The 16,036-nt window shown below is 36.4% G+C and overlaps 1 protein-coding gene across 1 annotated transcript in view; it reads left to right on the top strand.

Moving 5' to 3' along the window:
• LOC127650458 (collagen alpha-1(XXV) chain) overlaps nucleotides 1-15,901 on the top strand; it is an 82,536-nt gene extending 66,635 nt beyond the window's left edge. The window contains exons 19-34 of the mRNA XM_052135908.1: nucleotides 242-265; nucleotides 1,753-1,797; nucleotides 2,010-2,054; nucleotides 2,194-2,274; nucleotides 2,401-2,463; nucleotides 2,815-2,865; nucleotides 3,198-3,224; nucleotides 4,230-4,310; nucleotides 4,633-4,668; nucleotides 5,396-5,449; nucleotides 5,809-5,862; nucleotides 6,585-6,611; nucleotides 6,687-6,740; nucleotides 9,132-9,209; nucleotides 11,733-11,771; nucleotides 12,594-15,901. Coding sequence (XP_051991868.1) covers nucleotides 242-265; nucleotides 1,753-1,797; nucleotides 2,010-2,054; nucleotides 2,194-2,274; nucleotides 2,401-2,463; nucleotides 2,815-2,865; nucleotides 3,198-3,224; nucleotides 4,230-4,310; nucleotides 4,633-4,668; nucleotides 5,396-5,449; nucleotides 5,809-5,862; nucleotides 6,585-6,611; nucleotides 6,687-6,740; nucleotides 9,132-9,209; nucleotides 11,733-11,771; nucleotides 12,594-12,596 — 762 coding nt within the window. The 3' untranslated portion in view covers nucleotides 12,597-15,901. The remainder of the gene's footprint in view (nucleotides 1-241; nucleotides 266-1,752; nucleotides 1,798-2,009; nucleotides 2,055-2,193; nucleotides 2,275-2,400; nucleotides 2,464-2,814; nucleotides 2,866-3,197; nucleotides 3,225-4,229; nucleotides 4,311-4,632; nucleotides 4,669-5,395; nucleotides 5,450-5,808; nucleotides 5,863-6,584; nucleotides 6,612-6,686; nucleotides 6,741-9,131; nucleotides 9,210-11,732; nucleotides 11,772-12,593) is intronic.
• The last annotated feature ends 135 nt before the right edge of the window (nucleotides 15,902-16,036 follow it).

Here is a 16,036-nt window from a genome sequence, read left to right as displayed (position 1 = left end):
ATCAAAATTCTGTCCACCATTCACTTGCATTGTATGGACCAACAGAGCTGATATATTCTAAAAATCTTTGTTTGTGTTCAGCAGAAGAAAAAAAGTATTAAGGTATTAGGGTGAGTTAATGATGAGAGAATTTTCGTTTTTGAGCAATGGGGACAGACAGGAAGCATGCTGACACATAGGTTGTTCTAGTGCATAACTATTATATTATCTCTTACCCTCCCTTCCTCCTGGCCGCCTACAGAAGATAACAACTATTACAGTTACGGTAATTCACCCCTGTCTTGTCTGTGTGTTATATGAGTGCTATATCGTTGCCCTGCATGTACACAACCCTTCCATAAACGTATTTCTTTCTTAATTCTGCTAATGCTCCTAACAGCAGCTCAATGTTATGAGAACATTTTGGGTTGCTGATGTGCCCATCTTTGTTAACATTAGTTTTATCTGACATAAGATGAGCATTGTCTCCATCGTAACAAGGGTCGAAGTGTGTGTGAATGCATGAGTGGAAAGGGATAAAACACTTGAGTGCCTGTTTTATGGTTTCACAGAACTGGATCCACCTATTATTACTAAAGGACTTTATTCTAATATTGCTGATAGAACCGCAAACTTGCCTTCATGTTGATAAGAATGTCTGTGCAGTAATACAGTGATGACTGAACACAGAAACCATGAGTAAGTAAGGACAAAATTCCTTCAGATTACCAAGTGTTAAGCTCACTTCCAATTTATTGGTAGATGTAAACAAAGTCTGTGCCTGTAGAACTTCAACTAAAGCCCTGCAAATTATTGATAAATCTGTATGCAAGGCAAGTTTATTTATATAGCACATTTCATACACAATTGCAATTCGAAATGCTTTAAATAAAAATTCAAAATAAAATATAAGATATATGTAAAACATTTTAAACCAGTTAAGAACAAGAAACTAAAATAAAAATAAATACATGTAAAAAAAATATATAACAAATTTATAAAATAGGAAAATAATACAGGAATAATATAGTGTAGTGCAATCGGTGAGTGCAGCACAGTGTTCCGTGAAGAACGCACTGTTGAACAGATGTGTTTTCAGTCTGGACTTGAATGTGTCTACTGTTGGAGCACGCTTGACCTCTTCAGGAAGCTGGTTCCAGTTCTGGGTGGCAAAATGTAACATTTCACCTGACCCTTGCATGTTCATTTGTTAAATTTACCTGTTCATTAAACTGCTGTATCTAAGCAATATCACATTTGCAATTGTGCTGTATGGCCCTAAATCAGCACTGTTGTGATCACCTATGGCCTTGTGCCTACGGCCACAGTAGTGCTGATATAGGGCCATACAGCACTCTTGCTCATGTGATATTGCTTAATATACACCTTACATGAATGGAATTTAAAATAAATGCCCTGTCTTACATTATATCAAATAAGATGGTATGTAGTGAGAGCTGAAAGTGAGCGGCATGGTTTTACACTTGGAACATTTACCACATGCAAAAGCCTTCTTTTTGGGGGTGTCCAGCATATTTGCAGGTGTGGTTATTGCCGCAGTTAGTAAATCATTCAAAATACAACTACGAATCACAAACACAATATGATAGATAGCACGAGCAAATTAGAATCCTTTATTAGGGATCTTAGTTCAACAGGTCATTCATTTTTGTTTGTCTATGTGTGCATCTATACAAAAACAATTTTTGGGCTATTATACTTCACATGAAAATGTATCTCATTGTCATGTGTTGTTTATCTTTTGTCATTTAGGGTCCCCCCGGGCCTCCTGGGCCAGTTGGACCAAAGGGAATCAAGGTAACAACATTTATGCTGTACTGTCTAAAGTTTGGCCATGATGGGCAATTTATTGTGGGCAGTATTGGTGATCAGCTTAGCATTTAATTTGCATGCAACTGGTACAGTACACACAGAAAGAGGAAGATATAAGATTATATTAGTGATCTCTGTGAAGACAATGTTACTACAGTACATTGCAGTCTAGAGAGAAATATGATTTCTTTTCACAGGGTGACCAGGGTGTTCCTGGACTTCCTGGACTGGATGGAGAAAGGGTAAGGGGAAATATTCTCATTGTTTTGTTGTTATTGTCTGTAGTCTGATCTAAATCACTCACAGTCAGTTAGTCAGTCAGTTATGTAATCAGTCTTTACATAATAATATATTTCACAATTAATATCATCCACATCACAGGGTCACAAAGGGTCAAAAGGGGACATGGGAATGCCTGGAATATCAGGAGACAAGGGAGCGATGGGTCTCCCTGGATTACAGGTAAAATTATCCTTGCATATCATATGTTGACACTAATGGCATTAAGCATGAGTGATCCTGAACAGGCCTAATGGCTTGTCGCATTGTTTGCTTTAGTTAAGTCATACCTTGGTAATGTGCCCGCAGGGTGTGAATGGCCTTAAAGGAGACAAAGGAGACGCCGGCCTGCATGGCCCTCAGGGACCCTTGGTAAGGACAGCCAACAATAGTGTCCAACCAAAATGTGATCTAATAATACATGCATGGTTTGCTTTTTAACTCACCGTCAACCACAGCTGTAGACAACTGAGACAAGTCTTATTTGAATGTGATGACAGGTTTCGTGATCTCAGCGCATGTATGTAGAGCTAATGCTTTGTCATCGTTTCACATGTATTATGCCAAATCACTTTACATGGAATTATACTTGACAGGTCAGATTCGGCGCCAGATTAATTAAATTGCATTTTCCAAACTAGAATCTTGCCCTGCTGTTCACCTGGCTGCTATTTAGGTGGCCATTTTTCATTTGAGATGGTTTTATTTGTCTCATATTAACAGATAATAGGGCCACCTGGTGCACCTGGGCCACATGGATCACCTGGCCCCATGGTGAGTTGAAAAAGCAAAGAACATTTTTCCTTTATGACCGAGTAGCATATATAAGCACAAAACAAAGTCTATTATGCTTGCCTGTCCTTTGTACATCAAGGCAGTTATATAATGCTGCATGCAGTTTATTGACATTCTGTTATTCTAGGTCTGTGTTGCCAATATAGATATCAAATCATATCTAGAAAGGTAACTCAGTATGAGTAGATTGTATAACAAGCAGCATATGGATTTTGCACAAATGAATGTCACTCTTTAAAGTGAAGTCTGTGATTTTTTAAACTGGTTTCCCATAACCCATGAGATAATGTATCTGTCTGTATGGGTTGCAGGGTCCTCATGGATTCCCTGGGCCAAAGGTAAGTCAGTACAGGATGGAGACAGAATGACACTACAGGAGAATTTTGATGCTATAGCTAATATCAGTGCCACAGCCATGCCTGTGTCTGAACATATCTGGTCACACAAAATCACACTACTATGCCTACATTTTTGCAAAATAATTTTTATTTGGCTCATTCTATGTATCGTGGCAGTTTCCAGTGAAAAGGACACTGGAGATGCTATAACAACATTAAACATTAAGTATTTTAATGTTAAAAAAAAAATTGGCCCATTCACTTCCATTAAATTGCCTTACTGTAACCCAGATTTCTGTTTGTTTTTGTTTCTTAAGAAAAGGAGGGCAAGTCAAAATGTGTGTGGTAATCAGTATTATGCCACAAATGGCAAATTGTTTCACGTTTCCTTTGAGTTTTAAATCAACAAAACCGACCTCCCTACCCTAAACCTTAGAGCATTTACCTTAAACACTTCAGCTGTTTTGGAGAAAATTGAACTTGCTTTAAGTGCTACTCAGTGGACATTTCACCTTGAAACTGCTGCGAAACATACTATGAATATAATTTGCAAAATTGTCGCCACAGTCACGTATTTTTCATGAGACCAGCCTTTTCTTAACTTCGTAGCTAATAAAATCAGTTCAAGTGACTGCCTTCCTAAATTACTCAAATTAATCCCAACTCATGTAATACTGACATTCAGTGTTTAAGGCATGCTGCAAACTTGGCAGAAATCTTTCAGACAGCAAACTGCACTCTTATCAAAAATTATAGCAAATGTGTGAACATTTATTTTCATTAAGGTCACGTGCTTTGAAGTTTGCAGCAGGTCTCCCCACCTCCTCAATTTTAACCTCCGCTCTTAACTCCTTAATCACTCGGGTCATTGTTGAATATCAGGTCAAATTTATTCAGGAGCATACAAACTTGTTCCGTTTTTCCAATGAATGCAAAAAGATGACCAAATGCTCCTGAATAAATGTTGCAGCACCCCCTAAACCATCCTCTGCCACTCCTCTCTAGGGGGAACCAGGTTTGCATGGTCTCAAGGGAGCACGTGGGGAGCTCGGGCATAAGGGTGACAGAGGACCCCTGGGTCTCCCTGTAAGTACACGACAGCCGTGCATCCTGGGATCTCAGTGCCCTGACCCTGCCTCTTTAACTCAACATCTTCTAAACTTTCCCTTCATTCCCCACACAGTCCATTTGTATGCTGTTACGAAAGTGTCTTTCCCTCCTTTTCTTCTTGTATGGTCAGCTAAGTCTGCTTTGCTGCACCTTAAACCTTGTGTGTGTTTTTTATGTCCATTTGTTTATCTTTGTTAACAGCTGAGTTGACAACGTTATTTTTTTGTCCGGTTCACTGTGTTCATCATGTACTAATCCCACTTTTCATACCTCCACTCATACCTCCATAAATGCACAGGGAGCATCTGGCTTTGACGGCAAGATGGGACCCAGGGTGAGTCTCAAGCAACCACGCTTCATCCCCCACCACCATCCTACATCTTAAAAATATACTGAAATGGGTCATGTGACACTTTTATGGTGAACGGGGAGAATGTGGTTAGACTCAGTATTGTTACATTTTATTCAACGCTTTATATCAATGACTATATAGTATGATATCCAAATTCTAGAAGGGCAATTAAAGGCACAAAGATCAAAAACAAAACATAATCTGTCTGCTCATGAATTTTAAACCGAAGTGTGTGATTTATGCACAAGTAGCGTCACCAAACAAAATTGGAAAAATAAGCACTTGCATTGGTCGGCCAAATAGATAGCCCCTGCTCAAACTCATGCCATTGGTTTAGCCAATGTCACTATGTCTGTTCATAATCTGCCCAATTATCAGAGCAAAGTTGAGAAAGCACTACAGAGCCAGTGTGTACTCTTTTTGGTGAAAGAAGTATTTTAAAATTGAAAGAATTGCACACTTCAGATTTAACACTCACTCACTCATCCATTAACATTAACATTTCTTGTTTATTCATGCTCCTCGGTGTATTTATTTGAGATTTCTGTTTGCATGAGAAATTGTTAAAGATAAAGAAAAGTATGATAAGAAGATTGAAAATGTGTTAATTGTAATGTATGGCAGTCTGATTATTTATTAGATTTTTTTTTTTTTATATTAAATATTTATAAATGCAGATGCAATGCTTTATACACACCTTTATTTATAGGGAATGGATGGACCAATTGGCGCTCCTGGTCCTGCAGGTCCAAAGGGAGATATAGTAAGTTTTTATTTTGGCTTTAGTTGTTGGTTGTCATTGTCTTCCCTAGGTAATGTTCTCAAGTGCAATTATTAGGGCAGAAACTGTGTTGTAAATTAGGTGGTACTAATTATGAATTACAAAATACAAATGCTACTATCGGCTAGTTCTTGATTTTTTATTTATTTTTTTATCCCTAGGAAATTTCTTAGTTCAATATAATAAGAATAATAATTAAAGCTCATGATTACAAATGGTCCACACTTGGAAACCTGATGACCCTCAGAGAACAATTTTCACATGTTTCTATAGGAAGTTTAAGTTAATACTACACACTAGAGTTGTTTAAAAAAAGACTGTGTTCAATGTACCTGTCACAGGGTGAGAAGGGTGATGTTGGTGATCCTGGACCCAGAGGACCATATGGATTACCTGTAAGTACTCCCAACAATTATTTTACATGTTAAAGCAGTCAAAAAATACTTAAGCCTTTTTTTGTTTTTTTTTTAAAGATTATTCAATTCAATTTGATGGAATTTTGTTATAAAATTAAGTCTTAAAATTTTTTTTTTTATTAAATTTAAAATAGTGAGGGATTTTTCACCCAAAAATGAATATGTGGCCTTCATTTTCTCATCCTCATTTTGTTTTAAACCATGTAGGCCTTTCACACAAAAATAAATATTTACAGGGTTCTCAGGACTTTTCAAAAATAGGGAATTCCAGACATGGAAAAGTTACTGAAATTAGTTTTATCTTAAAAAGGCTTGGAAAAGTCATGCAAATATCTATTGTGAATATATTATTTTGTTGTGCACTGCATTTAAACATTTAATTGGATAAAAATGACACTCTTAAGAGTGTGAATCATGGAAATTAATTGGTCAAGAAGTGTATTTAGCTGACAGTGGATGGGGACCAGGGACCACCTTGGAGACCATTCAACTTTGAATGGAAAAGAGCAGACATTCACTTTAAGGCAAATTTTCATTTTTGGGTAAATTATCCTTTTAATATTTAAAGTTAGTAAAAATGCTAGATATTTTGACCATTTATTTATTATCAAATCGTTCAAAATTCCAATCGCATAATAATGTTAGATTTTTTCTCTTATATATTTTCATACATCTCTTATATATTTTTCTTCTTTTTTAAGGGAGCTGCTGGAACTCCTGGAATGGATGTGAGTTAAAGTTATTTTCCCCTGGACCAATGAGTCTCTAGGCTTGTGTATTTATTTCTAGTTGTATTTTTACAGGGGTTACCGGGCTTAAAGGGAGACAAGGGAGAAGAGGGGGAAAGAGGAGAAAAGGTGATTGTGATAGATGTTGTGAAATACAGTAGGGAATTAACTTTTCACTCTCCTAATTGATTAGATCTGATGTCAATGGACAATTACAGAGTAGCTCAGGAATAGTCCTTCATGTGCCACTTATATTTACCGGATTGTCTGCTGCAATTTGAATATATTGCTATTTATATATATGCTTTTTATTTTCAACTGAAACACACTGTAATCAAACCATCATGGCCATGTATTTGTATTTCATCATTCAGAGTTTCATTTCACACAGCATTTTACATCTCATAATGTCAAACTGAAAAAAAAAAAAAAACATTATTTGTTAAGTGTATCGTCAAGTATACATGTTATTTCTTACTCCAACAAGAAATACAGTGTAAGTCCATTGACAACAGGCAGTAGCGTTTGAACTGGCTATCTATTGGCTTCTTTTCTTGCATGATTTATTTCATTTCATCTGACTGTTTCGTAGACTAACTCCACTTTGTTTAGGTATATATGTTTTGGAATGTGCCCGTGCAGTAAGCTAATAATGCAATGCAATAGCATTTGTAAATTATTGTCATGTTATTCTTCTAAGAATTTCCTTAGCTCAATCATTATTTTGTTGCTGTCTGAGCAATTAATGAAATCTCATTGCAGACAGTAAAGGAAAGTTCGCTTTGATTTAATTTGTTCATAAGACATTAAACATGTGTCTTATTATTTAGACAATAATTAACATGACACTTACCGTTAACAGTAAGCTTGAGATCTATTTTACAGACAACTGAATTTTATTATATACTGAGCTTATTTACAGTCCTTCATTCCCCAGAAAATTGTATCCCTTCCTTTTAAATATTTGTGTGCATGCCACTTGAGCATTACATCACATTATTTTTGGCATGTAATGAATTGCAAAATTTGTCACTTCCATTTATTATACCAGTCATCCATTCTGCCTAAACATTTGTTTTTGTTCATTAACTCATCATGTAAAATTCAAAACCAACATGACCCCTTGTATTGTCAAAGTGGTTGAGCTGTTTGTGTATTACGTATTAGCTATGCATTATGTATAATTGATTCTAATAAGTTAACCTGTGGAGTTTAATTTATTGAAATGCAGGGAATGTTGAAGACAACTGGTTTGTGATGTTTTGACTTGAAGAAAGGGATACAGTTGCTCTGGCTGTGTCATTTTAATGTGTGTGGTCGGGGGGTCCTCCTGCTTCTCTTTCTCTTCCCTTGTACCCTGTGAAACTGATGTTCACCCTGCTTCCTATATCAGTAATAGACCTTCTCTCATCCTACTTCCTCCTATCTGGTATCCCCATCTAACTGTTCCTGTCCCTCACAGCCTCCCACATAATCTTCCCTTTTCTAATAACCCTTTTCGATCAAGTCACCATTGTGGATTGCTTGAATATATAGGTAAACTTTTTTTTTTCCTACATGGCATAATTTACTATCTCATTCATATTGCGTCCACTTGTGAAAAAACAGTTAATAAACCAGTAGTAAAAATGCTCCTATTTTGCATTTATCTAACTGAATAAAAATATTTCATTACAAATTATATTATAAGCATAACAATTAGTGAAAGTTAAATTTTTGTGGTAAACTTTTACATGAATTTCTTAGTGTTTTATTCATCCCCCTATGACAAGTTTGTGTAAATGGAAGCCAGTACATCTAGCCTTTTGTACAAAAGTTTTGGTGAATGTCACAAATTTGCTCGGTGGTTAAGAAATATTGCACAATCTTAAATATTTCTTCCTTATTTTTTTTAAACAATCTATTTTAATGAGATTTCAGACTTTTTGGCTCCACTGTATTATTTTGCAGTAGTACATTAAATGCATTAAAAAGAACTCAGGGTGCTCTCAAAAACTGTACAAATCTTTTCTGATCAAATATATTCTGCAGCTGACCGAACCATTGTATCCACAGGGGGAGAAGGGAAAGAAAGGCAAAAAGGGGCCTAAGGGGGAGAAAGGAGAACAGGGTGCCCCTGGATTAGATGCACCCTGCCCATTGGTATGTCCCAGCTGAGAGCTGGAAAACTGTCCAGTGACGGATAACAGCGAACCCTCAAGGGAAGAGTTGTCCCGTGGTCAAAGTGGCAACCTACCTCATCCTTGACTTCTGGAATAAAAAAGTGATATTTTAGTCCTGGTTCTTCTTTTTCATTCCGGACCTTATTGTATTCCTAAACCTTGCAAACTAAACCAGTTTTATCAGGACAAATTGGTAAACAGTCTGAGTTTAAACATCAAGGGATGGTGGTTACACATGGTTGCTAAGAAACCACTGGGCAACTCCTCTCTGCCCTGTGCCGTGCCCTCGACGAGAGGCCGGGAGGGCGCCTGCAGCCTCTATCCCAGTAACACTCCCAGTTCCCTTTCTATGACACAGGGTTTCCGGGGCTTTAAGGGTGAAAAGGGCGAGCCAGGTCAGCCTGGCCTGGATGGGCTGGATGCCCCGTGCCAATTGGTACAGTATCCTTTTTCCTACCTCTCCCATGCATGCTGCCTCCTCCGTGGCCACACCAATGATCAGCTCTCATACAGCTTAAACTTTAACCTCCATGCATGGTTTATAAATCACCCGCTTAACCTGCTTAACACAGGTATACTCATTTTCACGTGCAACTGCTCTCAGCATCATAACAGAACTGAGCACAGCGAATGTAAATATTAATTTATTCCCTTATAACTGAGATTTCCCCTTTTTGTAGATCTAATATTTACTAGCCACTTTGTCATGCAGCCTATAGGCATGAAAACACTGCAGTGTTTCTTAGTAGCCCCCACAGCATCACAGATGTTTTCTCTCCTAGTGGAAGATCATTAAAGGAATAGTTCACCCAAAAATTTAAATTCTGTCATTATTTAGGCAGAATGTTAGCCTCAGTCACCATTCACTTTCATTGTATGGATAAAAGATGCAATGAAACTAAATGGTGACTAAGGCTAACATTCTCCCTAACATCTCCCTTTCTGTTCCATGGATGAAAAAAAGTCATACCGGTCTGGAACATGAGGAGGATGAGTAAATTATGTCAGAATTTCCATTTTTGAGGGAACTCTCTCTTCTTGTAATCTTGTTCTATTTTCCGAGAATGAAAAACAAAATAGCATTTGATATACTCTTTCTGCCTATAAAATAATATTTGTTCATCTTAGATGACATAACCATACCCAAATAACTAACCCTGGATTCATATAATGATCCATCTTGTGTCATACTAAAAGTTATTTATTGCAGTGTCAGCATGAGTCTCTCTCCTCCAACTTTTAACCCACCCCTTTTCCTTCTCATACTGTATATCTGTTCCAATTGGGCACACCATGCAACGAAGAGAGAAGAAATTCAGCCTTCAAATCCTGTCTTGAAACACCTTAATTAAATAATAATTCATTTAGAATATTTCATGTGTCATGTCTGATTAAATTCTGACTTTGTTATTATCAAAACCAATGTAAGTTATACATTTACATTAATAATTAAGGAGACCTTCATCATTAACCAGAACTTTCATTTTAAAGGGCTTGTTCACTTGAAAATAAATATTCTGTCATCATTTACTCCTGATGACTCCTGATCCTGATGTTATTCCAAACCCATTTGACTTTCTCTTTTCCGTGGAACACAAAAGGAGATCTTAGACAGAATATAAGAGACCCATTGCCTCTCACAGTCACCTTTCACTTTCATTGCATCTTTTTTTCACACTAAGAAAGTGAATGATGACTGAGATGCATGACATCTTATTTTCTCTCTCTCTCTCTCTCTCTCTCTCTCTCTCTCTCTCTCTCTCTCTCTCTCCCCCATCCCCCATTTTTCACCAACTTGGAATGCCCAATACCCAATGCACTCTAAATCATCATGGTGGCATAGTGACTCACGGAGGACGAATCTCAGTTGCCTCCAGGTCTGAGACAGTCAATCCGTTCATCTTATCACGTGGCTTGTTGAGCGAGTTACCACGGAGACATAGCATGTGTGGATGCTTCTCACTATTCTCTGCGGCATCCACACACAACTCACCATGTGCCACACTGAGAGTGAGAACCACATTATAGCGATCACAATGAGGTTATCCCATTTGACTCTACCATCCCTAGCAACCGGGCCAATTGGTTGCTTAGGAAGCCTGACTGGAGTCACTCAGCATGCACTGGATTCAAACTTACGACTCCACGGGTGGTAGTCAGTGTCTTTACTCGCTGAGCTACCCATGCCCCTCACATCTTTTATGTTTCATGGAATAAAGAAAGTCATGTCTGTTTGGAAAGACAATAGTATTGTAGTGTATTTATGAATCAGCAAGCATGTTCCTCATTACCATGCCTGGTTTGTTTTGACATAGATCAATACATGAAAGTGTATATTCTTTATGATTCTTTATGATTATGTAATATTGTTTTTGCATGCACAATTGACAGGCACATTATCACAGTCTCATAAAAAACATGCATAATCTTTAACACATCATTATGTTTTGCCACTTTTTGGACACATTCCTGCTAATGTTTTCAGTGTGGTTGAACATTATACTTCAAAAGCCTTGTTAAAGCTGATGTATGTAACTTTTTCTGTGTTAAAATGTTTTCTCCTATCCACGCTTAATATGCAGAAACAACAATTAGTAAGCATTCATAGGTACATTTTCTCGAAAACTGTAAACACTGTCTTTCTGTGGCACTTTAAATATTTATCTGTTTGTTTAGAGCGACCCGCTAAGACCCGCCTCAACAACATTACTCAACCAATGGCATATTCAGAAAGCTGTTTTCCAAAACAAAATTTATTTTTACAATTCCGTTTGGTGGCATGAGTGTTGCAGTAATTACATACTTCAGCTTTAAACCTCAAAATAATTATTTATTGAGAAAATTATACAAAGATAACACAGAAAAGCAATTTAACATCACATACAACTTCAAACCAGCATTGTAAGAAAGTTACTAACACAGCATATTTCTTTTTCTTTATTTATTCTCTCCACAACAGGGTCCAGATGGACTTCCGATGCCAGGCTGTTGGCAGAAGGTATGTTCAGAGAGAGTGCCTTAAAAAAATGCTTAAATATTTTCTTAAAGGAATAGTTCACCCAAAAATTTGAATTTTCTCATCATTTACTCACCCTCATGAATTTCTTCTGCAGAACACAAATGAAGATTTTCTGATGAGTATATAAATAGCTCTGCAGGCCATTACAATACAAGTCAATGGGTACCAAAAGTTTAAAGCTCTAAATGTGCATAAAGGCAGCCTAAAAGTAAAACATAAGACTCCAGTGGTTAAATCCATGTCTTCAGAAGTGATATGATAATTGTGGGTTTTATTTTACTATCAATCTCCACTTTCAATTTCATATTCGTCTTATTTTGCTTTTGGCAATTTGCATGCTTTGTGCATATCGCCACCTACTGGGCAGGGAGGAGAATTTATAGAAATAATTTCTCACCCACACCTATCATATCGCTTCTGAAAACATAGATTTAACCACTGGAGTCTTATGGATTACTTTTATGCTGCCTTTATTTGCATTTTTGATCTTAAAAATGTTGGTAGCCATTAATTTGCATTGAATGGACCTACAGAGCAGAAATATTCTTCTAAAAATCATAATTTGCCTTCTGCAGACGAAAGTCATCTGGGATGGCATGGAAGTCATTTCATTATTGGGTTAACTTTTCCTTTAAAAGTCAATAAGGAGTGGTTGAACATTAAAGATCAAGAGCTTTGGCGAAGTTCATGTTATTCTTTCACATTTAAGCCATTGAGTGGTTACACTTCCTTTGGCTCGTGAAACATTGGGTTTACCTTTGCTCTGTATCTTACAACCTCGTCTTTGTGTTTCCTTTGCAGTGATCACTCTAACTCTAAACGCATGGAGTTTGTAAATAATGCCTCACTTTTTTTCTCTTTTGTTTTTGTATTTATATTTTTTTTTTATTCCAAAAAATGATCAAGTGAATTAAATGTAAATGAGAGTTGTAGATGTGTGTATACATGGGGAAAAAATTAAGCTCACGTGTAGCTGCTTCCTCTCACACCCGTGTGGTCATGGCAACATGTGTTGTGTTGCATTCACATCAGCACTGTGGAATTTAAACACTTGACCAGCAAGAGACTTGTATTCATGAGGACGTGAATGCCCGGCTTTGCATGGCCACTGGAATGAGAGTGATATCAAAACAGACTAACAGGGTAAATGGAAAAGTTGAAAAGAGAAGCTGGAGGAGGCGTTGACTGTGGGATCTCGAGAGGATCTTGGTGTACTTAGTGTGTTCATCTATACATTCATCTCCTCATCATTACTACTAGCTCAAAAGACTAAAGACTCCATCCACACACCCCAAAACAAGCATGATGGCAACTTGAAGTTATATGTACTGTATGCATATCACTTTGTTGTGTGGCCAAAAAGTGAATGGCTTCAAATCACTAGCTGCCTGTCAGTCTTTGTAACTTTGAATCAAAAAGATGTGTTCCCCTAAGGGGGTTTCATTTTTCTTTTTATTTTCTTCACTTTATAAAGGGTGTCACGCCTTGGCTGGTGGCTTGAGAAAGTGATTCTTGGGAAAAGTGACATTGCTGGTTTTCTTTATTTTAAAGAGGTCAGTGTGTGATCTGGCTCTCAGAGCCCTGCCCTTTAGTAAGTGTGACAACATACAGACTTACATTATTGGAAGGACAGAAAATGGATCCATTGTACTGTCTACGGCCACTCCTGAGTACGCTAGGCAATTGAGAGTCATTACAGGTGTAAGTAATGCGTAGGATGTCACTACATTCATCCCTCCACCAGCAAAGTCATCTTTGTTGACTCTTCAGTGTGGTTCTTTTTGTTGCATTGTCTTTTTGTAGAGACTGTCATTCTGCTTAACGACTCCTTTTGTGCTCCATGAACAATCCCTCTAAAATGTGTGTTAATATTTTGATTTGCCCTTTTTGTGTATTACAGACTTTGGTGCCTGAATTAATTTGTTATTCATTCCTTTGTTGGAAACAGTTACATCCTTTCTATGATTTGAGTTGTAAATATGGCATTTCAGTGTATTCTTTTCAGTTTTGCAGCTACAAAAGTCTCATCAGTGCAGTTTATGAATTGTAGGAGCTTAACTGTCAAAAGTGTTAAATATTTTACATTCTAAACAGCTTCAATAGGACTTGGGAGTGTCAAAGGGACTGTGAGAATGTTTTCCCTTCATTCAATGTAAGTCAGTATAATTAATTACAATGTTAATGAATGAACAAGGTGCAAACATACAGCAGTCGTAGCAGAGCTTTATTCTTTAGCAATGAGTATAATTAAATAGCGTTTAACAGATGCATCAGCCAGCACCTCTACAGTACATTCCAGAGTCCATCCGATTTTATCATTATGTTCATTTATTATTACAACTTTAAAATAGACCATTACTTTGTAATGAGACTACATCACAAAGCATGCTTGCTTGAAAAATTACTGTTATAAGGTTTGAGGAGATAGGATTGAGGATTCTTTAAACTTCCTATGGGCATTTAAGATAACCACAATGCAGAACAGTTCTTTGTATGAACTGTATGTCCTGTACTAGGGAGATTATTTTCGTTATTTCGTTATTTTTATCTGCTATTTTATATACTGCAACACTTTTTATTGTTAAGATGGCAGACTGGTTTATAAACAGGCATTCCTTGTAACATGAGGCATCGAAAGACCTTCACCATACAGTACTTCTGTTTGTGCTCACATGTGATTATTGTACAGTAGGTGCTTTTTGTTTGCTTGTTTTTATTGTTCTTTTTTGCCAACATTTTCCATTAATTAGTTCATAAAGATATCACTGAAGTGAATATTTGGTGGGGAATTCTGGTCAAAATGTGATTAGATCCTGACTGAGTTGAAGGAATAAGTGTTATTGACATGTAACAATGTAATGTAAAAGTATATGCAACAAATGTAACAGTCTCTGCCCTACTTCTTTCTTTCTTTGTCTCCATAGCTAGTTGCATTGAATGTAGATTAATATATGTATAGTGGACTATGAGTGTGCAGTTAAATATTTGTTAATTTGATTAAAAAGTGCAATTTATATTTCTCTTTTATGTACTGATGTATTGTGTACAATATACAAACGCAACTTGATGTCAGCTACTCAGCAGTATTATATGTAATATATGAGAATATATTTTAACTCACTTTAATTCACTTTCATGTTGGCACTGGTGAGTGCAGCATACGGTTACAAACAAGACTGAAAACCGTAACAACTAAGCTGTATTTTTGCATATATTTGATTTGAAACTGTCTAACTGTTAAATTGCATGCATACCAGTCACATTTCATTTAATTTCTCTATAAGCCATTTGTAGGCATTTTCATGATCATGATTTAATTGAAGTATTTTTGCAACAACAACATCTTTTACAGGTGTTTTTGAAGAGAGTTTTGTCTTTTATGTATATACAGAAGGCACGGGAGCCAAATGTGTCTTTAACTTTATTTTCTTTCAAGATTTGCAAGACTTTCAACAGTGGTGGTGCTGAACTAAACATTTCCTTGTTTTACTTTTTTTCCTCTTTTTTTCTTTCTGTAATTAAAATACATTTATTACAGAAAATTCCATTGCTTTATTTTCCTGAACTTTGTAAGTTATGACAATCTATGATTTTATAACACATATGTTTATACATTGTTGTACTTATTTCTTTGTTGTAACATGTATGCTACTTATTTTTTCAATCGATTTTATTGAAAAATGTTAAAACAAGACAAGATTCATGCATACTCCTCAAGACACTACAAAAAAAACAACGTAAACAAGAATAACAGCAGCAACTGTTGTGTCTTAGGGGTTATGGATAAAGGTTTAAACATTTATTGTGCATAATTTAAACATTTATGTACATAATTTTATCAGGTTTTGTTGAGGTAATCATTGTGAACATTGGTATAGCCCACAGTGGTCAAATTATCATCTCATTTTGGCCAATATTTTTGTTGCGAGAAAAAAAAAGTTTATTCTGTGTCTGTTGATTCTTTAATTGCTTTGTTTTTGTTTTTACTTCATGTGTTGTTGTTTTGTCTTTTAAACAAAAATATTGTTTGGGATTTGCTACATGATTGTTCATTGTTGTTTGTGTCCATAAAATGGCTCTGGACACTTAATTATGTGACAATACTGTTGGAGCCAAATAAATATTGTTTTCTTCAGTTGTTACATTATTGTCCTCTTTATTCTCCACCAAATCATTGAATCAGGATGCAGAAGCTCAAACTAGTAACTGAGCTGATACTGACTTGGTGTTTATCAGGGTCTGTC

This window comes from Xyrauchen texanus, chromosome 1 (assembly GCF_025860055.1).
Source record: "Xyrauchen texanus isolate HMW12.3.18 chromosome 1, RBS_HiC_50CHRs, whole genome shotgun sequence".
NCBI lineage: Eukaryota > Metazoa > Chordata > Actinopteri > Cypriniformes > Catostomidae > Xyrauchen > Xyrauchen texanus.
This window is presented reverse-complemented; position numbering and strand designations above follow the sequence as displayed.